The 25,868-nt window shown below is 39.0% G+C and overlaps 2 protein-coding genes and 1 long non-coding RNA gene across 3 annotated transcripts; 1 reads left to right on the forward strand and 2 right to left on the reverse strand.

Annotated features, from left to right (window-relative positions):
* LOC144636349 (uncharacterized) lies at positions 1–6,383 on the reverse strand. Its single transcript, XM_078495537.1, has 6 exons — positions 6,249–6,383; positions 6,054–6,118; positions 4,983–5,093; positions 3,818–4,164; positions 1,142–1,577; positions 1–432 (listed from the first exon to the last, which is right to left on the reverse strand). The coding sequence occupies exons 1-6, from the start codon at positions 6,352–6,354 to the stop codon at positions 145–147; spliced, it is 1,353 nt and encodes a 450-aa protein (XP_078351663.1). The 5' UTR covers positions 6,355–6,383; the 3' UTR covers positions 1–144.
* Positions 2,564–3,129, reverse strand: LOC144636634 (uncharacterized). The gene is made up of 2 exons (XR_013567586.1): positions 2,990–3,129; positions 2,564–2,951 (listed from the first exon to the last, which is right to left on the reverse strand). It is a non-coding gene; the product is annotated as an uncharacterized LOC144636634 (long non-coding RNA).
* Positions 6,384–6,682: 299 nt separating the features above from the next.
* On the forward strand, positions 6,683–25,181 carry LOC144637027 (uncharacterized). The gene is made up of 29 exons (XM_078496202.1): positions 6,683–6,844; positions 6,959–7,044; positions 7,338–7,449; positions 9,492–9,544; positions 9,938–10,020; positions 10,347–10,424; positions 10,530–10,584; positions 10,910–11,008; positions 12,490–12,545; positions 12,652–12,715; positions 13,311–13,420; positions 14,587–14,668; positions 15,769–15,841; positions 16,432–16,495; positions 16,586–16,696; positions 17,589–17,660; positions 18,036–18,171; positions 18,759–18,890; positions 20,370–20,432; positions 20,695–20,770; positions 21,283–21,362; positions 21,511–21,653; positions 22,443–22,452; positions 22,654–22,756; positions 23,521–23,582; positions 23,832–23,908; positions 24,070–24,155; positions 24,484–24,513; positions 24,943–25,181. The coding sequence occupies exons 1-29, from the start codon at positions 6,769–6,771 to the stop codon at positions 25,071–25,073; spliced, it is 2,403 nt and encodes an 800-aa protein (XP_078352328.1). The 5' UTR covers positions 6,683–6,768; the 3' UTR covers positions 25,074–25,181.
* Positions 25,182–25,868: the final 687 nt, after the last annotated feature.

Consider the following 25,868-nt stretch of genomic DNA (forward strand, 5'->3'; position numbering starts at 1 on the left):
GGGTGCGAAAATTTACCGAAGTCATTACGAAGATTTACCGAAAATGGACATCGTTCATCCGACTGCTTGGCTAGTGTTATTGTTATTAAAAAGACCTACGAATAAACCAGCCGTAACTGGAATTAATTCTAAATTGTTTGTTATTCAATTCTTATCGATTACTTCTCGTTTCAAACAGTCTGCAAGAGCTCTGCGCATTGCTAACTTCTTCCCATCATCTTCGCTAGTCTTTGAAGCCGGCGAATCAACCTGCTCTCCGGCAGTGACCCGACGGGCCGCTCGGCTAGACGTCGGCCGAGCTTTCGGCTGCTGTTCGGTGTATTTCGTCAAGCTTTTCTCGCGTTCCTGTTGTTTCAAGGCCAGGAGCTTGTCGCGTTGTTGTTTCAGATAAGCTTCCCGCCTCTTTAGTTCTTCCTCCGTTATCTCCTGCGTCTGTAACAAAAAAGGGAAAAGGATTTTACGGATTTTGCACTATTTAGGTGAAAATAAAAAAATAACTTAAAAAAAAAAAAAAAAAAAGAAAAAAAGGGAAGTTTAATTCGAGCAGCCGCTTCATTGATTATGTCACGGTGGGGGAGGGGAGGTAGTGTTCTCGTAGCCGTTTTTAGTGTCGTCACGTAACGCTTCTTCTCCTGCTCGTGACGACACTAAAAAACGGCTGTAAGGGAGACAGGGGGAGGGGTGATAACTCGATCATCTGTTGACAACCAAAACGTTCTATTGTGGAGACTATGACAAATATGCATTCAAGTATTCTGGGCCCACCTGAACTGCATATTTACTGAGATGCTACATTTTGTATCAAAAACACAGAGCTTTAGAATACTGTATTTATAGCCTGCTGTTGTTTCACCCCCCCCCCCCCCTCTTTCAAAAAAAAGCGGCAGAAATCTGTCTGTTCACAGGCTACTGTATTTAGAGTACAATGCAAAACCGGGTGGAGTTAAGATATTCTGGTCAAAAAAGTTTCATATAAAAATGAAGCGTATTACATTAAAATGTCTTTTAGACTATAATCTTAGCTTCCTTATAACGTTGATTAACATACAAGAGTGAAGTGGGTACCAGATATGCCTTGTATAGGTACCAGTCACTAAGTAAAGGGCGTGACAAAAAGTGTGACAATAAATCGAAAGCTTACCTGTGCTGGCGTGACAGAGGCACCACCAGCGGCATCTTCTTTGGCACTTTTCAACCACCCTGCTGCTGCATCAGCTGGCTTGTCAGCTGCTTTCTTTGGCTGTCCTAACAGGGGTGGTAAGCCGGACGTCTTGGGCTCTGGTTGTGTGGGCGATTTTGATTTTGCAGGGGAGGGCTTTGGTGCTGCTTTGCTCTCAAAAGGGGCAGGCTTGGGAGCTGCTTTACTTGGCGCAGGGGAGGGCTTGGGTGCTGATTTACTTGCAGCAGGGGAGGGCTTGGGTGCTGGTTTACTCTCGACAGGGGTGGGCTTTGCTGTAGATTGTTTCACTTCATCACGTAGTTTCTCTGCCTCAGCTGTCTGCTTCTTCTGTGCTTCTAATGAAATTTGGAGTGCTTTTTCTAACTCTTCTTGCTCTCTCTTTGCTATTTCCCTTAACCTTAAAACAGAAATGTAAATATGTACATGGAACATTCATTTCAAACAAAGTATATTTACAAAACTCTTCCTTTACAATATTTTCACATAAATGGGCAGTTGTGTAACAGGTGCTATTATTTTGAGGGCTAGGAGCATTTTTCCTGTTATTTATCATTTCTCTTGAAGGGTAGCGACCTAGTCATGTGAGACCTTGAGACAGTTGCTACCCGCCCCACTTTAATGGGAGGTTCAGGTGTAATGAACCTGACAATGTGACAGCAGAAAGGCAGGAAGATAGAAAGATGACGATTCAAAATAAGTGACAAGCAGGTGCCCTAAAAGTACCATCTTCCATGCCTGATCATCAAGACCACCAACAAGTATGACAATGTTTTTTAATTGTTCATGTGCAAGGGTTAATGAGACCTTGATGGCTAAAACTATTGGCATCCTTTCCTGTCGACTGGATCGCAGAGGATCGCAAAATCTCAGAAATTTACTGAACCGCGTGATCGCAATGATCGAAGAGCGAACTGTTTCCATATGATCGCAAAAAATCGCAGACGATCGCAAAAGTGTTGAATGGCGTTGAATGATGGGATCGATTATCAATATTATGGGATAAATTTTGATCGCAATTGATCGCAAGTGTGTTTCCATATGATTGCAGTTATCGCAGACGATCGCAGGGAATAGAACTTGGTTCTATTTTCTGCGATCGTTTGCGATCGTGTGCTTCAGATGCGTGTTTCCTTATGATCCCTGATTGCAAAACCTACAATTCTGCGATCGTCTGCGATCATATGGAAACCAGGCTTAAGTGAGACCAAAATCCATGATTTACTTCCCTACTGAAGTGGGACAACAACAATCCCTGTCCCTTTCATATGGGAGTATGTCCACCCTGGGTCAAGAGACAGCAAGAAACCACCTGACATAAGGATGTAGAGACAGAGGACAATATAGAGACAACTGGATTGATGGGTCATATAGTTTGCAGAAATGTTGGAACACAGGAAACCAAAGGCATGGCAATCATGCCTGGATGTAATTGGGTGACCACAATCATCACTTGAATCCAGACCAAGAAAGGACTGTTAAAGTAAGGGCCTGTTTACATGATTCCGGAATGACTTTCATTCCGGAACGAGTTCATTCCATCCCCATACATTTCTCTGTATCTGTTTACATGATACCCAGACGAAAGTCAAGTCATTCCGGAATGAGTTCATTCCGGTTTTCATTCCGCAATGAAAGTTTCGTTCTGGAATGACATTTCATTCTGGTTCATGTAAACACAGAACGAATTTCGTTCCGAGATGAAATCGCAACTCATGAAACTGCATACGGACTCCGCAGTTTGAATTCAGAGCGAAAAACGTGAAAGCAATTACTGTTTAGCCCAAAGAAGAAGCTCTATGGTCAAACTACTTGTTAAAATTGCAGATACGGCCATTAATGGGCACACAAACATGTTTGCGTGAAACAGGCGCCATTTTGTTTTGATCTCGCGCGAAAACCGCGCACATGAAAATGCCTTTGGTAGAACGGGTCGACCTTGTCATGTAAATGCAGAACGAACTTCATTCCGAAACGAGTTTCGTTCCGGAATGAAAGTCATTCCGAAATCAAGTAAACAGGCTCTTAGACAAGAAAAAGAATCACTGACAGTAATTTCAAAAAGAAGAGTGTTCACCTGGAACCTTCTTCATTCACTACACTTTCCAGTGTTGGTAAAGACAAAGATTGCCTAGAGAAGGAGTCAGAATTAAAGAGTTAGATAGCATTAAATAACAAGAAAGCAGAATTAAAGGCCTGTCATGGAAGTGTGATTTGTGGTGGAGTGTACAAGGGTGGAGTTAGTATTCAGCAGAGTTTCGGGGCAGAAATAGAGTTTGCAGTAAAAGTGTAGTTTTTGAGATGGAAGTGAAATTTTAAGTGAGAAGTGGAGTGAGACGTATGTGGAAGTGCAGTTTTGTAGCACTAGAAGCAAGTAGTTTCGAGGTGGATTCAGGAATTGTAGCAGTGAAGTGGAAGTGCAGTTTTCCTTGCTTCCTTGCTCAAACTCATTCAGCATAATGCTACAACAGTAAAAATTTCTTGATGATTGATACAAAGCTGACTATTGCTTTTTTTATTACATTTTCAAGCCTCTTACCATTATGACAAAACAAGTCTTGAATAATTGCACCTTAACAATAAAACTGTTATCGTACCCCTACCTAAGAAAAGCCATTTTATTTAATTTCTCTTTTTTACCTCTCATTTTCTTCTTTAGATTCTGCTATTGTCTTCTCAAGTTCCTGCTCTGTTTTTCCCTTGGCATCCTTTTGTTTTGACTCATACTCTTCTTTAGATCTCTTCAACACTTCCTGCATAATGGCGTCTTCATCCATGCTTGGGGCAACTGCAGGAGCCCCACTGGGCAGAGCAGCTGGTACAGGCACTGGCATTTGAGTCGGCATCGGCATCTGCATCGGCATTTGGACATTATGTATTTGTTGAAGAAGCTGCAGTGCCTGTAGCTGAAGCTCAATATTTTTCTGAATCATTAATCGCTTGAACACCTCAAAATCCTCAGCGGCCCACATCTGATCAAATACATCCTTTGTGATATGAAAAGAGGAGAGTGACAAAATTTTACAACTATATGTTTAAAAAAATGAAAATGAAAAAGGTATGACTGGATGCCACCAAGCAAGCTAGTGCTTAATGTGCTCGAGTGGGCTTGTTTTAAGCCCTGCAGGGGTTATTGTGCTGTGTTCTTAAATGCAAGTTAACTCTCAATACAAAGGGCCTACTCCACCAGCATCTGCCCTGAAGGAGTAAAAATACTCCTAGTCACTTCACACTACAGAAAATGGAGTTAAGTGCTGCTCATATGAGCCACTAGGTTTAAACGTTGACTTGAACTTTACTTCAAGGCTACTCGGCACCCAAAGAGAAGCCAGCTCAGGGATGAGGGAAGGACTCTCTGAATGATCCTGATGAGGATTTTTTACCACTTGAAATTAAAATCATATATTCAATTTGTACTGCTTAGAGTGTTTTTTTTTAAATTTTTTTTGCAGTAACTACATCCTTCTGGTCCAGAAGTTTTGTTTCTTTCTTTTACTGTGGCAGGGATGTCGCTAAGCGCCAGCTGCCAGCTAATTTCACTGGCTGAAAGAGAACTTAAATCTGGCTGAAATTTCACATGAAAGCAAAGACTTTTAGAGCTGCTAAGGCCAGAAAAGCCGGCTGGGCTTGTTGATGAGCCAGCCGTGAGCTTAATGTTTTCTTAGCTACATCCCCACTGTGGATAGTTGAAGTGAGAAATATTTTTATGTCAATTCTGTGACTCATTGTCACTGCAATTTAACTGAGATGAAAAGAGAAGAAAAAAACAATCTCTGTGACCAGGGTGCCACATCTCTTTACTTACTCTATTTATTCCATTAAATTGTTGACTGGCGCTTCCATCTTTACATGCTGTCATGAACTGTTCCTCAGATATGCCAACATCTTTCAGAAAACTGGCCAATAAAGTTTCCACCTGTAAAAAAAAAATAAGTCAAAAAAGCATGTTTTTTTTTGTCAAAAAATATTTAAGACATTAAGATCACTAAAACTGGGAAAACAACTTGAGTACCTCTTCAAATTACAAAGGATAATAGACAAAGTGAGTAGAAAGATGGCTACACCTGTTTAATGTATGCTCACTTAAGCTTACTGTACACTCAGGTGCTTTTATTTGCAAAGTACTCTAAACAATCAACATTTATAATTATTTTAAGGCAAAAGTGAATAAATTTACATTTTCACCAGTAATCTTGCCAGAATTCTATGACATAATTACAAGATATAAGCTTTGGCTGATCAAATCTTGAGATGATTGACAGAATGAAAAACTTTTTTAAGGTACTTCATAACAGTGGAAAATTGCTGCCTTTTTTTCGTTGAGTACTTCTAATTAAAAGCGACATCAGTGTGCATTAGATCAGTTCCACTAGAGGTAACAAAAATTGTCTTTATTTTGGCTAGCTAAATATGCTGTTTAGTCTTGAATTCGCAACAACCATGACCCCGATCGCTACGTTTTATATTTTAATTTAAAATATCCATTAGAAAAAGGCTTAGTGTTTGACATTTACATGTTTGGTTTGCATGTTTTCTTGTTTTCAATGTATTTGACAGCAGAGAAAATATTAACCGATCCATTTCAAAGATAAGCTTTGTGAATTTAGCACAGAGGAATAAAGGAAATTCTAGCTCTTCGATGGCTGTAGAAAAAACTTGTAAATATTTACAAAAGCGAGATAGATAGGCTTGAACGTTTAAAAATATTATATTTTTTTATAATATTGCGGCGAAAGAATTTTAAATTTGACAGATCATTACATTGTTAATGATATGCGCTTGGAATGCAATAAAACGCTTGAGATTTAAAAACTTATGCTTGGAGATTTGGAATAAAACGACGCAGACAGAGCTATAGCTAGTAAATTATACCTACCATTCCTTTATACTTGTTGTGTATTTCCTGGTAAGCTTCATGGTTTTCACCGTCGGCATCAAATACTGATGAATTGAAAAACAAATTCAACAAGAACAGATTGAAATTCGTATAGTAAGACTTAAATCAGCATGCACTGCCGAACGCAGAGAGGCTGCAAAAAAATTCTAAAAATATAAGAAAAATACTTCGTACCTAGAGAATTCTGTTCTATGAAAGTACGCACTGGAGAATTCCATATTGGTGAAGTTAAAAAGCCGACAACGGCATCAAAGATAAACTCTCTTTCACCAGCAGACATCTTCCCTGTTTGCTACACTTGTGACCTCGTTTGCACTTCCTGTACCTTGGAAACTGCCTCGTTGTGGTGAGAGCATTGGCAACTGTCCAAGGGGGAGGGTGTCATTATACATTATAAGGAAGTATTGGGAAACCGCAGATAATGTTGAATAGTGAAATAACTTAGTATAATATTACACTTTTTACTACATTCAATGTGAAAAATGATTGCTTTGAAGACTTGTAAGCTGTGACCTGGCTGTGACTATGTCTTTTATAATTTGTTTGTGATTTTCCAACTTAACCTCCCCTGCTTGGGATATTTTGTCATCGAATGGTTAGTTACCATTCTCCTACCTGGTTACACAAGTTGACATGGAGGCTTTTACGAAGCGAAGTTTGTTCCACGAAATCTTTCCCGATTTTTGACTGCAGAATGTTGAAAAGAAGATCTGAGTCAACGGACATAACACCTCTTGTAAACAGTGCAGTTGAGAAACTACAAGAGTTAGGTACTAATTATAAAATAGCCCTAATTTCGCTGTTGATTTGCGACAGGCAAGTCTCGCTTGTTTTGTTGTTATTTGTTTAACTGTCAGCTAAAACTTTTAATTTGATGTTTTTAGGACAACATGTTAGGTCTAGTAGACATGGCGTTGAACCAGTGGATACTTCCGGAGTCGACGTTGTCGTTAAAGCTCTCAAAGATCTGGTAATTTATACTGATGTTACAGGATAAGTCAAAACGATTTCGCTTGCAAAATCATATATTTTAGCTTTAAGCTTACATGTATTATTTAGATCCCAAAAGGTGACATTAGATTGTGAGTCGATTGTGAGGGTTTGCCCTGCACTCTGATTTCGCATGCACAGCAATAAATTGCAAACGTTTTTTATTCCTGAAAGGAAAGACTACCAACCCCAATTGGCTATTGTTTTGCCAAACTTTCAGGCTCAATATACCTACATTGTGATTATTAATTTGTGTTTTTTTATTATATTTAGGAAACAGAAAGATTAAAACTCCATGAATTACTAGAGACAGAAACTATCACAGCCAGTGTTCTGCGTTACAAGCTACAATACTTCCCAAGTGATATTAAGTCTGAGATACAAGGTATGATTTGTGTGTGACACTTGCATCACAAGGGAGGTTGGATACCAGGTGGGGGGGGGGGGGTACCCCCTATAGCGGACTAGACAGAGGGGGCTTACCTGAGAGAGGTGGCTTTTTCAGGGTGGAGATATGTTAAAAGGTAGGGATTTCACGTTGAAGTATAGGTAAGGGTAGTGTAAAATGTTACTAACAAGGTATTTACAGTGCGAATACTCGAACCGGGACAGTTTGAACAAAGTTAACCAATCGCAGCGATAATTGATAACAATGGATGGCGACCTTTTTCGTTAGCGGACCAATGACGTTTAAGAATTGAAACAATAAGTTTACGACAAAATTAAAAAACTCAGCAACGTTGGCAAATAGATGCAGACCTCTCAGGAAACCCTTCTTTCTTTTGATTGGTTAGTTTCGATCCTAAATTTTTAAGAACTGACATCTGAAGGTTCTTACGGTGGTCTTTCGAGCTTTAATTTCGAGTTACATCTAAATTGTTAGGGCTTAAAAATAATTTTCCGCCTTGATCAAGTTCGGTCTTGTGAGCGTTAGCATATAAATTCGAATAAAACAAACCTTTATTGACCTTCACTTTTACAACATTATATGGCTCTAACCAAACTCTGCGTTGTGAAAATCGACTAAACTGCAACGCCTTCTAATAATTTTCGCAGTAAGCCTTTTCGCTCTACTTATGCTGGGCTTACATAGTTTCTCAATTTCGAAATGTTCAACAACAGCTCCGACCATTTTAAATCGTGGAGGTGTTGCTCACCTTCTGGGCATAGACGAATTGTTCAAATCATAATCCCTCAAAACGTTTCTAACAAAGTGCCGGCTACTCTTGACCTCAGTCGCGATTAACTGTTGATTCATTCCGGTGTGTTGCAGGTCTAAAACCCGCTCTCGTAACAACTGCGAAGGTCGGCGACCATTGTCATATATTCCCCCTTCACGATTCAATCTGAGTTGAATATTTTTGACAAAAGCCATTTTACGGAATATTTTTGCACTCGAAATGAAAACTTTTTTACCGTTTCGAAACAAAACTAAAAATCATTTCAAATTTGGGATCGAAACTAACCAATCAAAAGAAAGAAGGGTTTCCTGAGAGGTCCGCATCAATTTGCAGCGTTGCTGAGTTTTCAAATTTTGTTGTAAACTTATTGTTTCAATTCTTAAACGTCATTGGTCCGCTAACGAAAAAAGGTCGCCATCCATTGTTATCAATTATCGCTGCGATTGGTTAACTTTGTTCAAACTGTCCCGGTTCGAGTATTCGCACTGTAAAGGGCCTTTTCAGAACATCTAGAACAGGACTATACACCTAACAGATGATTGATTTGAGTACTTCAAGGAGTTGCCATGAAAAAAGTTTAAAAGAGGGTTGCAGTATTACTGAAAAAAATGTTATTAGGGTTTGGACCTCAAGAAGGGGGGGGGAGGAGCCTCCATGTATGAGACCTTGTTGAGCATCTCCCTGGGTTGGATCCCGGGGGGGACTCGCATATGAAAGTGACGGGGATGCTTGTCGTCTCGCTTAGGGGTGTAAATTTCGGACTTTTGGTCTCGCTAAGGGTGTTCCGGGAAAAAACGCCAAAAACGCCAAAATTTTAAGCCATAATGGTCTCGTTTAGGGTTACACACCAAGAAATATACAAATATAAACTCCATTCTTAGTTTTTTGGTATCTTTTAGGGGTCAACAAAAGCTTGAGCCACAGCCAGATTGGTCTCTTTTAGGGGTTCTTTTCAAAATTTCCGACGAGCATCCCCGTCCGTTTCATATGGGAGTCCCCCCCCCGGGGGTTGGATATCCACTAACTACCCAGAAGAATAAATTGAGATCCCAGTCCCAAGATGGATGACTTCCCTCATCACAAATTCAAGTTTGGTACAGTAGAACAAATTTAAATACAGTTTTTGCATGAGAATCAGGTTCCAAATAAATTTCATAAATTTAATTGGTTGGACCATGGCCAGATAGGTCAACTGTCTGATATGTAGTTATTTCGCTGATCTCACTTTGTTTAATTATGTTTTTAGCTGCTGTTTATTCAGCAAGACAATCAAATGAAGCAGAAATCAAGAGACTCAAGGTGAGTCTCAATTTTTCAGCATCCTTTTCTAAATGTTTTCAAAAAAATGTAAAGCTATGAGCCATGGTCACAGACCTATGATAATCTTTTAAAATAATGCATAACATGTAGTATTCCCATAGTGAGCCATGGTCATGGACCTATGATAATCTTTTTAAATAATGCATAACACATAGTATTCCCATAGTCTCTCTCTTCTAGCTGACCTTGCTGTGTCCTTGGCAGTTAGTCACATCCAGTTGTCCCACAAGAAACTAGCCTTGTCCATTTCATTTATTCTCACTGAAGGAGATTAGCTACCCGGCTTAGCAAATTTGAAATGCATATTAATTAGTTTTTTTGCAAACCTATTTTATAACTTTTCAACTTATTTTGTGCACCTTGATTTTTTAGACCCAACTCAACACCGTTATCAAAAACATCAAGTCATTACAGGACAGGCACCAAGATCTTGCAAAAGAAAATGCCAAACTGGAGTAAGTCGTGATGAAAACTTTATTTTCTTAAACAGTTTTTACAGTACATGTCATTGTCTTGAGGAGGGTGAATATGGGTATGCAAATCTGCTGATCTGTGCTTTTTTTTTTTGGCCGAATCCATTAATCCACCACTAATTTTTGTTCAAATCCGAATCTGCTGTACTTGAACACTTTTTATGGTTATAGTTTCACTGCAACAGACAGTAAATTCTGTTTTAATGTCAATTTTTAAAAAGTTTCATGCACTGCTTGTAAATACCGGTACTTTAAATATAAGGTTCTTATTTTAGTGTTGTTGTTTATTTAATATCGCTCTTTTTTAGGCCAGAGAGGAATGATATGCAAACTGGACATGATGAAATCATTGCACTTCTTAATCAGAAGATGGCTGACAAGGCCAGGTAATTAAATTATCATAAATAATTAAAATTGGATTTTTTTCAAGAGTTATTTTTATTACTGATTAGTGCTGTAGTTTATTTTAAATTTCTTCTTCATGTCTTTAGCAAACAGATTACTCTTAATGAGACTCGTGATAGACTGAGAGAGACATATAAAAGGGTGAGAAAGATAATTAATTTTAAAAAATAATACCCGGTAATTTATTAATATTAGCATGGTTTATAATTTCTAGCAAATGATGCGTGGATAAGTGCTTTCACTGATAGTTCCTTTAAGTTAGTCTTTTTATATTTAATGTTTACTGAAACCATCGCTGACTGTTGGCCAACAAGCAACTGACAGAGTCGGCAGACAGTTAGCCAATAGTTGGCCAACAGGTTTTCTTTCTGGGAGCAGTTCTTCACTTTTATTGATAATTGACTGCAACTACATGTATCTAGTAGATTGTTCATTTTAAAATTATTTTTGCGAATGATCTAATTAGATTATTGACCTGGAAGACTCCATTGTTCAACTGAAAGAGGACTTGGTCCATGAACGCGAGGAAGCAAGGCAGGAGAAAGAGAAGCTAAAGCAGTCTGTGGTAATTAACAGACAATTTTCATTGTGCACGTGAAAAATAATGGTAACTTTGAAGATGCAATTTGACTTAATGTTGTAAAAAACCTGGATGTTGTTGTCATGAGGATATAGTATCATTTGTCTCATGATTGACCTAATTTCAACTGCATTCTACTGGTCTTCATCACCGATAAAGTTGACTGGTTACACATGATCAACTGGTCACAGGTAATCGATCTTATAAAGCATGATTTTCCGCTATAATGATCAGTTGGTTTTCAACAACTGTGATTGGTGTGTTTCAATCCTCACTTTTCCGGTGGGTTATTCCCCTGGGGGCTTAGTGTCACGCAGTTCTCCTGTTGTTGTAGTTCTTGATCGTGTGGATCCAACCTTTTGGAATTTCAATTCCACTATCTCTGATGATGTTGTTATGGGGAGGTCTTATGTGGATTGCCCCTTTGACTCTGCGTGCGTACCAGTGCAGATCACGATCAATAAACCTTACCTCGTTAATTCCAAAGCAGGTGGTGTCGGCTGTTGTGGCTGGTTGAGACCAGATAATTTAAAATCTGAGACATGGATTCTAAAGTTTATTTTAGACTTTCCAAGACACTGAAATAATGTTTTTTTTTTTTTGTGACTTTGAGGCTTCAAGGGGTGCTTACAATCACAGGTGCTGGCTGTTCTCACCCTTTCCATTTTTAAGCGATGATGTCATCGCTTATTGCCATCGCACGAAAGGGGTTTTTAGTCTGTCGTGATCGAACAGAAATCACGTTTAACTTAACAAGAAATCGCTGCGTAGAACACAAAAGTAAAATACCCCCATGCAGTTAGAATGGAACACTACAATGTATAAACGAAAGAGATTGATTATAAATCATGGGATATATTATATTCAGTAGTCAGACAGAAATTTTTAATTCTTATAATATAAAGGGCCGCTGTGAGTAAGAGACTGTTTGACCTTTCTTTAAAAGCTTGCTCGTGCTTATCGTATGTCGTTCATCAGATGTCACACTATAATATAACACAAGAGAGACAATTGCAACGTAGGGAAATCTAAAAAAAAAATATAAAATATAAAATAAAATATAACTGTTGTTCAACTGAGCAAATCTACAAAGAAAATGTATTAATTGCATCCTTTGCCTGTGAATTTATAAGTACTGTTACAGTATTTATTTAAATTCAATCAGATCCTAACTATGCTATTTTTTCAATCACTAACATTGCTTATGTTTGGAAAATGCAACCTGCAGTTGGATAACAGTCTTTTTCACGCACAAGGTGTCAGCTACTTTTATTTACGATAAGTTTTGACAAATTTCCTCAAAATTATGTAAGACCCCTTGTGAAACGTCGTCACTTCTACATGCATTGCGTGCCATTTATTTCTTGTTCCTACTGTAAGGTGCACATTAATCAGTCCCCCCTGTAATTGCAAGTAAACAATCTAACAAATATACATGTATTTATTAATTTATAATTTCATTTAAGGCTGATACCCAGAAGAAAGCAGAGGAACAAAGGCGGACAAATATTGAAAAGAGAAAGTACGTAATGTTCCCTTGTCTGCTCTTCATATTTCAACTAATATATTTTTTGCACACATTTAATCATTAATTTGTTTACTTCATGAATGTATGTTTTCCCCTTCAGGGAGATAGACAAATTGCAAGAAGAATTGGTGGATAGTGAATCAATTTTAGACTCAAAGAGAAAGGTGCCTAAAATGCATTTAAAATTTACCATCTTTATTATTTACTACATATTGATGAATTCGACATTGCTGATCCTAGCAGTATGCAGGATGCGTGTCACATATCAACCTAGTAAATGGCCCAGCTCACAACGAGTCTCTCGTAGCTCAGTTGGTTAGAGCGCCCAACCGGTATCTGGGAGGCCATGGGTTCGATTCCCGTCGGGGACTCAGATTTTTCCTTTGTCCCACGCTCGTGTCATGTTGAATAATTTCTTCACTATTTATCACCGAGCTTAATAATAAAAAAAAAAGAAAAAAAATTACCATCTTTATTATTTAATGTTTTTACTATTTGCCATTGAAAAGAAATAACAACGGTACATTATTTTATTTAAAACCAATTTAAATTGGTGTTGCATCTAAGACTATAGGAATACCCGGATATTTTTACATGTCTTGTTGTTTTAATGAACCACCAAATCTCATATGCAAGAGTAACAAAAATATGATGTATGATTTTTAATTTTTTTTTTAAATTGTGTATTTATTGATTATTTTTGGAAAGTTTGCATCACGACGTTATATTCATTTAACAGCTTGATGGTTTTTTCTGTAGAACATTCGGAAGTATGAAACATCCCGCAATCGCCTGGAAGCTCAGGAAGTGCAGTTGAACAGACAACTTCAGAAGGAAATCAAAGACAACTCAGTTCTCACACAAGAAGGGTTAGTAAAGTGTCAAAATGTATGCTAATCCATAATGATTTTAATTCTGCGATAAGAATTTGTAAGTACCACTGTCCAGTCAAGGTTACCCTTGGTACTGCCTTTGAGGTTTTGTTTAATTTTGAGGGGTGGCCACTTATTGGAATTATAATTACCGTATTTATTCGATTAAGCGCCCAACCTCGAATAAGCGCCCACCTCAAATAAGCGCCCACCCAGTAGGTCGAAAAGTTAATAAGCGCCCAGCCTCGAATAAGCGCCCACTCCCACCCCCCTAAAATGAGGGCACAAGAGGAATTTGGATTATTGTTGAAGTTGAGATTAAAATTCACTAAGTACTACTAAGAGACTATCCCGAAGACCGAGTTTTTTTAGTGTTTTTTTTTTTTTACTGAAATTTTCAATTGACATTTAATATTCAGCTTTCGTACACCTTCACGTTTAGTTATTACACATTGTTTTCTTGCAAAATAAACGTACTACTTGCTAAAAATGGTGAAAATGTAATAAGCGCCCAGCCTCGAATAAGCGCCCACCCTCGAGGTCCAAAAATTTAATAAGCACCCAGGGCGCTTAATCGAATAAGTACGGTATCTACTGTAGTACTATTTGTGTACAAACTGAGTGTCACTGTGTACCTGCCCAGTGCTTAGAGACTCTCCTTTTGATCCTCACTGGGGTTAAAAAATTGGGCCCATTTTCAATGGTAGAACCTGTGAAACTCCTCAGTGACATAACACCAAGAACGACCAAGACAACAAACAATTAATAAACAGCAAGAAATCAATAGCTCCAAAACAAAGAAAAACTTCACACATTCTAACGTCGAGGTAAACCCCCAAATGGTGGAAAATTAAAGGGAACATTACGCATTGCGTGGTTCCAGAAAATTATCCATACTCCCCCCACAGAAGGGATTAGAAATTCCCGGAAGGAGGGGGGTGGGGTCACAAAGACCCAAAACTTTAAATCAATGTATGAAGCTGAATTGGAATTTCCAGAGGGGTTGGGGGGAGGGTCATAGGGCAAATCCCTTCCATGGGGGTATGGATATTTTCTGGAACCACACATTCCAGTTGAACTAGTGGGATTAGTGGAGTTAGTTAGGACACAAGTGTTAGACAAAAATGATGGTAACCTGTATTACTGCTAACACTTTATTTCAGGATGAAAATTGTCAAGGAGCACAATGACATGGCTGAAAGCTTGGAAGAAAAAAAGAAATCATTAATGGCACAACTGGAAATGGTATGAGTTTGAAATAAAAATCTAACAGAGACCTTACCTGAACTACAATCTTTTGCTGAACACCTTTTTTGAGAGCTTTATGGCACATGTGAAAATGTGAAAAGATTCAAATCCAGAAATTCCCAGATTGGTTTTGCCAAAAATACTTTTTTGAAACGTCCATTTATCTAGTCGACTCTTTAATAAATTTACATGTAGCATGTTTAAGACTACCGTATCTGTGTTTCAGTTTCACTGATTGTTCAGTGGCAAGGACGGTACTTAAAATAAATAAAATAATTGCTATATTTAGAGAGGAAGCCACATCAGCGCAAGCTGGTTTTCATGCGGGTCCTCTGTCCAGGTTGAATTGGAATTTGGAAATGTTGGTTTTTCAGGAGGGAGGAAACCCAGGGAAAAACCCTAGGAGCAAGGCGCGAACCAAGAACAAACTCAACCCACATATGGCACTGGGTCGGAATCGAACCCGGGCCACATTGGTGGGAGGCGAGCGCTCTCACCACTGCGCCATCCCTGCTCCCTTGTCCACTGTATAGACATCAGCATATATATGAGCAGTCTCTTAGCTTGGGGGATGTCTAGGCAAGGGGGGTGCGACACCCATGTGCAATACTGTTAACTTGATTCAAGTAAAAAACTCATCTCAACAATCAGAGCTGTCCAGTGGAAAAATGTGTCTCATTAGTGTACTTAAGAGCTGCTGCGAAAAGTTGTCAAGACAAATGAGTTGTGCGAATGAAACAAAATTATTGTCAACTTGACAAAATAATCAGTTGACAGACTAAAAAATTGCGCCTCATTAGCTGATTCGAAACGCCTTAAAGTAACCATTGATTTTTAAGCCATTGAAACAAGCGCATTGTACATGTATTGAATATACCAGGTTCTTTAATCCTTGAGACAAAACAAGCGCGCTACTAAATGTATATACCTTGTTTTTTAAGCCATGAGCAGAAACAAGTGTGCTATGTACACATGTATACATGTGTGTACACCTTAATCTTTAATCCTTGAGCCCCCCATCTCGTATTTGATTCCCTATAATTTAAACTCATGCAAGAGATGACTGACTATTAAAGTAAAAATCTTTCTTTGATTAGATTCGGGGCAATCTAAAAGAAGCAGAGGAACAAGACAGACAACTGACATTTGAAAAGAAATCTCTTGAAAAAGGTGAGTTTATTGTTTTGTTTTGAAAACATCCTTTTTTAGAACACGTATTATATTTTTCATCATCACAGTACACTTCTAGAATGTTCATTTCACCACGACAACTTGTTCTGAAGCCCTGCCAGGGGGGCTTCCCGTGTCGCTTGTCTAAATTTAAAAATGCGCCGTGTCGCTCTTTTCTCAAACTTTGCGTCGCTGTCGGTAGTAAAATCGAATGAAAATTACTTGCCCTTGTCAGATTTAAGTATTTCCAAAAGGGTTGTAATTTGTCGCAATTTTATTTATGTGCTGTCGCTACTTTTTGGGCCATGTCGCTTGTCGGAATTTACCCTGGCAGGGCCTCTGTTCTGTTTTTCATATCATTCGGTTTAGAGCGTTAACCATGTAGTATTCGTTTGTACTGCTACAATTTCACAGAGGCAAAATTATCTCCTTGATACTAGTTAGCGAAACTATGTTTAAAATAATTATTATGCAAAATTCCCTAGTGTTACTGCAAGCTCTTAGAAAGAAAGCCCTCACAAAAATACATCCACCAGAAAAGCTTTTTTAAACAAAGAACATTATTACTGATTTGGTTTTGTTTCCTGTAGACCATGAAATTGCTCTTGAAGTTAAAGAACAAGACGCTGAGGTTGTTCGACAACATGAACGAATGTAAGTGGCCTTTGAGTTGAGTTTCTTATTGATTCTTCTGATACCAAGAAATGATATTAACTCACTTTCCTTTTTTGATTAAATGTCCAGCCTAGCCAGAGCTAAGGAGTCTTTGCATCGTCAGAACGAGGAATGTGCGAGGGTAAGATCAGAGAACATCGAGCTGGAAGAAGAGATGAACCAACTGGAGGAGAGTCATAAGTAAGAATCCAAACAGTGATGTAAATGTGATTTCTTCTTACGGTATCAATACAATGCCTAGCAGGGAGGTGATGAGAAGAACGAGACTCATCAACTAGAAGATATTGTCTTGATGAAAGACTAAACTCTCTGAGTTATCTTTAAAAGTAATATTGTTGTCTGTTGTGAGAATTTGCATTTTAGGTCGGGACTTACACTACACGCTTGACTAATGGTGCTTTCCATTAAACAGAACTGGCCGGCCAGGCCGATATATTCGAGAACAGAATTCCGTTTTTAATCAGATTTGTCCTGTCAAATCAGTCATGCAAAAATATTATATACACTGTTGTGGTTGATTTGTAGGAAAATCTCGTGGAAAAGGCCCATTTCATATTCAAAACCACGGGACTGGCCGGCCAGTTCTGAATAATGGAGAGCGCCCTTAGTTCACTTTTGAATAATAAGAACATTTTTCTGTCATGAAAGCGTTTACAACTTGTTCATTTGAATGGCAAATACGAGCAAACATTAGATTGCTAGTGGCAAAATCATTCTTAGCGTGTGGGTCGGGATAAACTTCACGGAGGAAAGACATTTTCAAAGAGAAGATATTTTTTTAAAAAAAAAACTTACAGAGTGCTTGATTAACGTTTTTACCGGAATTTTCCGAGGTTTAAATGTTTTAAAATGCAACGTTTCTGGTAGTTTGAATGCACCTAACTTCTTTTAGCTTGTCTGAATTACGTAACAGTTCACAGCCTCTTTTTTTTCTCAAATGGTTGAATGTGCAAAAGAACCACGAGAGAACTTAAAGCTAGCGCAAGGAGGCGACTGGAATCATTTAATTGGCTAAACTGGCTATAGTAAGTGTAATTTAAAGACTTAAAATCAACTGATGTTTTCTTTTTAGAGCGACTGTGGACGTGTACAACAAAGAAATCGAAACCTCCAAAACGGCTTTAACTGCTGAAAGAAAAGATAGGTAAGAATTGTTTGTTTTTCTCGCAATAGCAAGTAAGGGATCGTTTAATGTTGTAAGACTTGTTGGATGTAGGTTGTAGGACTTGTTGGATTTTAGCGACAGTTTGAATTTAACAGAAATATCAGTTTATCGACTAAAATAGCGTGGCATAGCCCCTGGCTGAAGTAGTTCAATGATCTAAAGTCAGGGACGGCGGAGCATTTTTCCAAGTGGGGGGCTGACTAGTGACTTGAAGTGGGGGGCTTAAAAGACTCATCTCTTAGTAAGTCTTTATTTTTTAGGAAATTCTGGGGGGGGGGGGGGGCTAAATCCCCCCCCCCATCCCCTCCGGCTCCGCCGTCCCTGAAAGTGAGATTGCTAATTTCTCTTCACTAGGCAAGTCCTACAGACTAAAAGAGACAATGTCACAAAGGAGTCGAACGAGTTTAAGGGTGATTACGGCCGCTACATGGCAACCATGTCCAAGAAAGTCACTGAAGGAAAGTCAGAGCATACCAGACTAACGGAATATGTAAGTGATATAGAGCAGTTTTCACTTGCGAATCGAACATAATTCGCGTTTGCTTTTTTTGTATTACTACGCTTAGTGTAAAACCAAAAACCAACTGTGACTTGCTCAAACACGTTTTGCCGCGCTTCGTGTCCGCTACGTGCATTTACATCGAGTAAGATAGATTCACTGGATTGTCTGTATCTTTTGTGGTTTGTCAGAGTGAGTTACTTTTGGTTTTGTTTTTTATACGACGCTTAATTGAAAACCGCTCTATCAGTGTTGGAATTCCAGTTAAGTTTGAAGCGAGCAAATTAATGTATGACAAAGCGTATGCAAGTAATAGGTGAGTGCTTCATGCCAGTGTATCTTAAATTCATGTTTTGACATAAAAAACAGCTCTTGTTGGCCTTCGTGATCAACTGAGCATACGTAGGAGGCGTTGCCTTTCAACTGGCTTGTATCTTCTAGGCTAGGAAATAAATCGGTATTTGAGCCTGTTGGACTTGATATGAGAAAAAGAAAAAATATACCGAATGCTTTCGCAAGCCAGTGGGCTTTCTCGTAGGTGCACAGACATGAAAACGCGGAGTAAATTGCTTTTTTAGGGAACTCAACTGCAGAAGGACTTGAAGAAAGATGAAGTGGATATTATCAGTAAACAGAAGCAGTTAAAGAAAGCCAAGCAAGATTACACTTCCCTGCAGAAGCAGCTCAAGACACAACTGAAAGGTCTTCAAGTAAGTGGGTTTACATTTGCTGAAACTTCGTACAACGATCGCTAGCCAATCAGAGCGCAGGTGTTGTATTAGGAGCCAATCAGATACAAGACCAAATCACACGTGACTCACGCAATTTTTCCGCGCTAACCACTGACCTCGTGTTTGGAGTTCTGATTCTTCTTCTTGTGCTGTTTTGTACTGTTTTTGGAGCGTAGTTTAGGCAAGTTCGATTCATTAGAAAGCCCACGTCTCAGTGCAATAGCCGTCCCTCTCATTTGCTTAGAAGAAATTTTGCACCAATATTATTTCAAAAATTTTTATTCAAGTACCTTTATCTGGAGTTCGTATTCGCTGTTTTCACCATTCCCATAATACATCTTGTTTACCCCCAAAATTTTTGCATAAGCATTGTTTTCAATTTATCTTGGGATTTACAATGACGTACAATCGTCCCAAGAGAAATTGAAAACAATGCTTATGCAAAAATTTTGGGGGGTAAACAAGATGTATTATGGGATCGTGAAAAAAGCGAATTGAAAATTTGCTGACGAAATCTCCCAGAAGAACTTGAGTTCCGCGAGTTTTTTGCCTTCTCAAAGCAACGATCGCTAAAGACAGATTCGTTTATAACACAGAAGCGGCCACTTCAACATGGATCACGTGATACTATGGTCTGTACCACGTGGCCAACTTTTTACATGGCAAGATTCGCAGCTGGTGTTTAATCTTTAGGCTGTCTGCTTGCTAAAGCCTGATTCTCATATGATCACCCCGATCGTTTCTATCGCATCGATCGTTTGCAAATACTGAGACGATCGTAGGCGATCAAAGCGATCGGGGGTTCTTATATGATCGTCCCGATCGTCTGGTATGAGCGAAGACCTGCGAAAAACAATCATTTTAGTCCAAGATCTAACACAATAGCAGCCTTCAATGAAAGAGCAAAACTCGTGAACTCATATCTTCTCAGTTATTGCTGTTAAAGTCGTTATGCGGCGAAGAAAGGAAAGAAAATGTAAAAGGGTAGAACACGGGCGATCCAAGCGATCGTGATCGCCCTAGTCAGTGCAGACGTTAGTAATGGTCTGTGTAATGGTCTCATATTATAATTGCCCCGATCGCAAGTAAACTTTTTGAAGTGACAGAGGCGATAGAAATGATAGGAGTGATTATATGAGAACCAGGCTTAAGCGAACAAGAAATTTTAAAGACACGCGAAGAGACAACATTTACGAACACAGTAAAAAAATAGAAGGACGATGTTTCAGCAACGCGTTCCCCGCTACGTTTTCTTCTGTGCGTGTACACGTTGGGATTTTTCCCCTGCTACATGTCCCTGGAAAATGTCCCTACTACATGTCCCTGAAATATGTCCCTGCTACATGTCCCTGCAATATGCCCCCGCAATATGTCCCTTCGTGTGTCAGTACCTCAACATACCAGAGGTTTATTTACAAATAAATATTCTTGTTAACATTCTTTTCTCCTTGCATTTAGGAAAGCATGGATAAGTTGGAGAAAGAGAGAGATAAGAAGAAGGATATAATCCAAGACAAAACTGTAAGACAACTTGTTCTTGTTGGCGTTAATTTCTGTAATGTTTCGAAGGAGAAGATGGCGCATCTTAAAAAATTAGCAGCTACATTTTTCGAGTTTGTAATCCTTCTTAATCCTTCCAAATTTACCCCATCCTTGTTCCTTTAAGATTTATTGTTATCCCTCGATAGTTGTTCTATCTTTATACACGAAAATATCAAGGCTTAGTGTTATTTGTTTATATAAAATATCGTGTGTCAATGATTTGTGTTTTTTTGCTTCGCAGCCAATATTTAAAGACCTCGAGGCTCAGTTCAAAGAGCGGACACAAGAATTTGAGACAACGAAAAAGAACATAGTGGGTAAGAATTTGAAGTGAGAATGAGTCATCTTTCTGGAACTGCCGTCAATGAGCTTGAGAGTCATGCTCTTTGGTGTTTGAGTATTCAAGTGAATCTTGAAACAGTCATCAGTTGGGGAAACAAGATCCTGTTTTTCTTAGACGGAAACATGGCTCCGTTTACAAATGTTATTGGTAATGTTTTTGGCTTTAGCCTGTCAGAGAGAGATGCTCTTTTGTACTCGGCCAATCAATTACAAAACCAAAGTCAGACGTGATTTGACTTTTGACGAAACTTTCCCACACATTTTACCAGTTCTAAGCAATAATACACGTTTTCCTGCGCCTTTTACCCGTTACGCGTTTCGCGGGGTTTACGTTTACCCGGACTGTTTCCCGCGCTTTTCAACGGTTTCATCCTGAACTTAGAGTTCTGATTGGTTGATCAAGCTACTGTTTTACAACAGTTGGTGTAAAAAAGCAACCTGTTGGATATGGCGTTTTATGACACTTTTTATCTTTATTTCGTTGCAGACCTGAAAAACAAAAAGGCCAGTCTGGAAACATCTGTTCAGAGAGCTCAGAGAGATGTGGAAAAGCTAGCAGAACCACAGGTAACCTTGTAAGCTCCATTCTTGAAATATCAATACTTGTTTGTCATATATTATATTTCTTTTAACATTTAATAGTTTGGAGAGATTGTACAATGTATCGATATTATAAAGGTGAATTTTGCATTGATCCCTCTTTTTCTGCGAACAGACTCGATTACACGGGAAGTTGCGCGAGAGACGGGTGGAAGCCTTGGATCAACTCAAGAACCAATCAGAAGACGTTAAGAAGATTGAATCAGAGATCTTTTCTTCCGGTCAGCGGCTCGGTGCGGTGCTCAAAGAGAATCATAGGTGAGATAGCCTAGCCTGCTGGGACGACTCGAGGCTTGTAGATCAACGAGTTTTGTGGAGGGGAGGGTGAGAACGTTTGGTTCTAGAAGATTTTACACTCGAAACTGATGTCCTCCGCTTAAGGCCAACAACGGCGGTTGACACTCGGCTGTTAATTCATTTTTTAATGTAAAATGAGAAAATTCGGCGTCACATCAAGGCAATTTTCCTACACTTGAGCAAAATGACCACGAACTGTCGCAGAAGCTAAATTTTCAAGTGAAAAGGTTAATGACAGGCGTTATCGAAATCTACAGGGTTCGTACGGGTCCTAGAAAACCTGGAAAGTCCTGGAAATTTAATGTTTGCATTTTCCAGTTCTAGCCAGGACTGGAAAATCCTGGAAAAAAGACTACCGGTCCTGGAAAGTTCTGGAAATCTGTCAGTTAAACTCAAGTGACACCTGGTTTCTCAGAACTATAACAATTATAAGAAATGTATGTCAGACAGTAAGGAGAAATGATATTGAGATCTTGGGAGTGAAAGGGTTAATGTTAATTTTGGGACGGAGTCCTGGTAAAATCAATCTGAGTCCTTGAAAAGTCCTGGAAAATTGTTTGTGAAAAAGGTTACGAACCCTGTTTTAGTGATTGGTCTTTTCTTCCAACTATTTAACCTTGAGATAAAGATACAGATTCCCCTTTTAAACCGGTGACAATACACTAATTATAGTAATGGTTGGGAGCATTTCGCTTATCAGATAAGAACTAACTTACCGATGATGTTTTTCTCTTGCATGTTGTGAACAAGATTTAGGCAGGTACGTGGAAGAATAGATTTTAATTAACCGTCGTTCTCGTTCTTTTCGCATAGCATCTCACTTAGGGAGCCGTGGGGACTATAGATTACACTGGCTACCTTTTTTTGCTGAGTGGTAGACTCGATGATTGCTTTCTCTGGAGTTGCATGTTTTTGCTACAAATAAGTACATAAAAATAATGTAAAACTATACTCTTTTTAGGCTATCAGGCAACTTGAAGCAGAAATTGAAACTACAAGAAAGGCAATGATCGCAAACGCTGGGACAAGAGAAGTGCTTGAAAAACAGTTGCTGGAGTACAGGGGTAGGTAGTCGGCTTCTGTGAGGAACTGAAGTTGTGATTATTGTTTTCTTATGTCCAGATCTCAAACGACGGCAACAGAACCCGCCATCAGCACTCAACTTCCCTTCAAGGAAAACCTGGAATTTAAAGTCATGGAATTTTAGGGTTTCTTTTCCAGGCCCTGGAAAGTCATGGAATTTAAGTGGGGGTCATGGAAAATGGCATTGATTGGACAAAATAAATTAGGCAGGTTTATTTTTGGTGAAGAAAAGCGTAAAACCGTACCTGAAATCAAGATATTTTTTGAAAATTTCCAAGAAAAATGATCAAATTTAGGTCAATCGACATGGAAAACTTTGAAAAGTCATGGGAAAGGTCATGAAAGTCATGGAATTTCAAAAGCTCAAAAGAGTACGAACGAGAGTCATATAGGTACAGTAGGATTTGTAAGCCTACGGTGATAAATAAGTTGACCTATTCAGCATAATTTTAAAAAATCCATTTGTACAGATCTCCTATTTATCATAAAGACCCGTTCTCAGCGGTGAAAGCATGGGATATTTATTTTCTGATACCGGCGTTTTAACTACTGTATCTTTTTTCAGGCGTGCTAACACAACTGAACTAGGAGAGACGCGATTGTGTTCTGACCATTGACTAGGGAAGACACGGGTCGTAGGACAGTAAGTGTCAAAATATAAAATTTGGAGAAATAAAAGATGGTATATCTGGTAGCAATGGGCCGAACCGTGTCACATCAACCAGAACTTCTGTTCTGTTTCTAGTTTCTTGTTTACCTCGGTTCGGCGGCGTCCCGTTTTCTCCCTTTTTCTCTCGTGCGACTCCCGTAAGCGGCCGCGGACTTGAGATTACGATAGATTTTTCTTTTTTTGCTCCGAGCGGCCAAGTCCTTCCCTATTTTTCCCCCGCCGCTTTTTTTTTTTCGTTCGTCCGTCCGGTTATTGTTAGCTGGGAGCCGACGCCATCTCCCCTACACAGGGCCCGAGAACCGGGCCAGCCAGACACGCGTCCTGAGGGTTCCGCTTACGAGAGCTTCAACTGTATTCTTATTATTGTTACTTTTTATTTGCAATAGATCTATGCTCAACGAGATTCCCTGATGCTAGAAGACATTGAAAGACTACAAGAGGAAACGAGTGTTAGAGAAGAAAGGTACATGAAGTGAATTTTAAGAAAAGAATTAAGGGAGGGGGTTTGTTACGAAATTTAACCGCTATAGAGGAGGGCCACATTTTTTACAGTAAGCATTTGGTATCTAAAGAAGTCAAATGTAAGCGTTGCCTATGTAACTGATAATCTTTCTTTGTGTATAGGGTTGATGAAATCCATCAGCAACTTGAAGAACAGCTCTCCGTTCTGTCGCACTTTATTGATGGTGTGGCGAACTTAAGACCTAAAGGTTTGTATTGCTTTTGCTTCATTTCATTCGGTTCTATCCCTTTGGACCCAAGACCGAAAGGGTTATTTTCTAAATTACTGACTATTCTACCTTACTTACGTAATATTAGTTCTGATGGTAAAAAATTACTTTTTATATAGGGGAAAAATAGTTGGTTGCCCCCAACCTCTTGACCTCTTAAATAATTTGGCAGGCCAAAATAAAACTCGCGTCTTTCGCAGCTGCTGTACTTGTGTTTCTCATATTTACAGTTTTCGCCGCATATAATAAAACTAAAGTGAAAACTAAAGTGTAAGTCTTGAAAACGTTTTTTCCCTTTTTTTTGCAGACACCGGGCAGTCTGAACGGAAGCCTGAAGGTAAGAACCAGTTTGCTTTTAAATCGTAGAATACCTCAAAATAATAATTATTTTACAGTTTATTTCATTGTTTTATTGGGTGCGTCGAGTGCGCAAGGAGTCGACAAAATATATTTGTCAACTAGACAACAAGTCCGAGATTTCTATGAGCGAATGGTCGACAAGGCGCAGCAGAGTGGACTATCACTCATAAAACGAGGGCGAGTAGTCTAAAAGTTAGAAGTCATCTGCAGTGTAACAGTCAGAAACCTTTTTGGTTTAATTAAGACAAAATCATGAATAGTTTTCCATTTTAAGGGCAACATTCATGTTCTTTCAGGGAATGGACAGCAATGAGTGGGAACCAATCGGATCAGTTGTAGATTTCCAATATAGCACTAACTGTATACTAATATTACTTATATATTATGCAATCTTGGTATTTTTCAGACCCAAGGAAAGCTAAATCAGGAGTACCGACGCACCGGTCACCACCAATGTCACCAAAACCTCCCAAATCACCCAAACGTCGAAAATCCACAAGCGATGTCACTGTGCCGCCGCCTGCAGGAGATTCATAGCGAATGAAGTTTTTCCGGCGTATATTTCAGAAAATGTTAGAGATGAAGTTTGCTTTGACTGCCTGTGGGAGAGTTATTTATCTGTAAATAAACTGATATTTATTGAAAGTGTTGGGGTTGATTTGTTTTCACTGGGAAGGGGAAGAGGTTGACTATCAGATAAGTCCACCCTTAATTAGCTATAAAACCGGTTTGGGGAAACTAGTGTCTTCGGTAAATCTTCGTAGAAGTAACCGAAGAGTTGCCGATTGCCGGGTTAACGTCACAAAAGAAACGTTCAGTTACTTGGCAACTGTTGACTCCGTTCTCGGGAAGGCGGTCTAGAAGATGCGAATCTGACCGAAAACCAGCGATACTTGCTGTACTCAACTGTGTGGAAGTAGAAAGTAATTGAATGAACGAGCTCGCAAGCTTGCGTTGGCTGACCATGCCTGAGAAAAATTCGGTCGTTTATTTCTTTCTCTTGTAAGAATTTTTTTTTAACCTTTCTGGCTTCAAAAACGACGGTAAAAACTCCCAGGAAAATGATAAAAAACCCAGGCTCCTGAGGTCAAAAAGTGAGAAAAAATAACGCCCTTTTCAAAATATCAGAGGGATGAGTTAATGGAAACTCTTGTTTTATTCCCTCAGTCTTCGAAGGAAGTTAGACTTAAATGTAACATTCGAAAATGCCGGCCCAATTTCTATAACTTTTGCGAACTAAAATTCACCAAAATCTGCCAAAAAAGGCGCACAAATCAGCCAGTACTCAGTTTGCCTACCCCTATTCAAAGGAATGTTGCGACCCTGGTCATA

This window comes from Oculina patagonica, chromosome 13 (assembly GCF_052425735.1).
Source record: "Oculina patagonica isolate OP01 chromosome 13, crgOcupat, whole genome shotgun sequence".
Classification (NCBI taxonomy): domain Eukaryota; kingdom Metazoa; phylum Cnidaria; class Anthozoa; order Scleractinia; family Oculinidae; genus Oculina; species Oculina patagonica.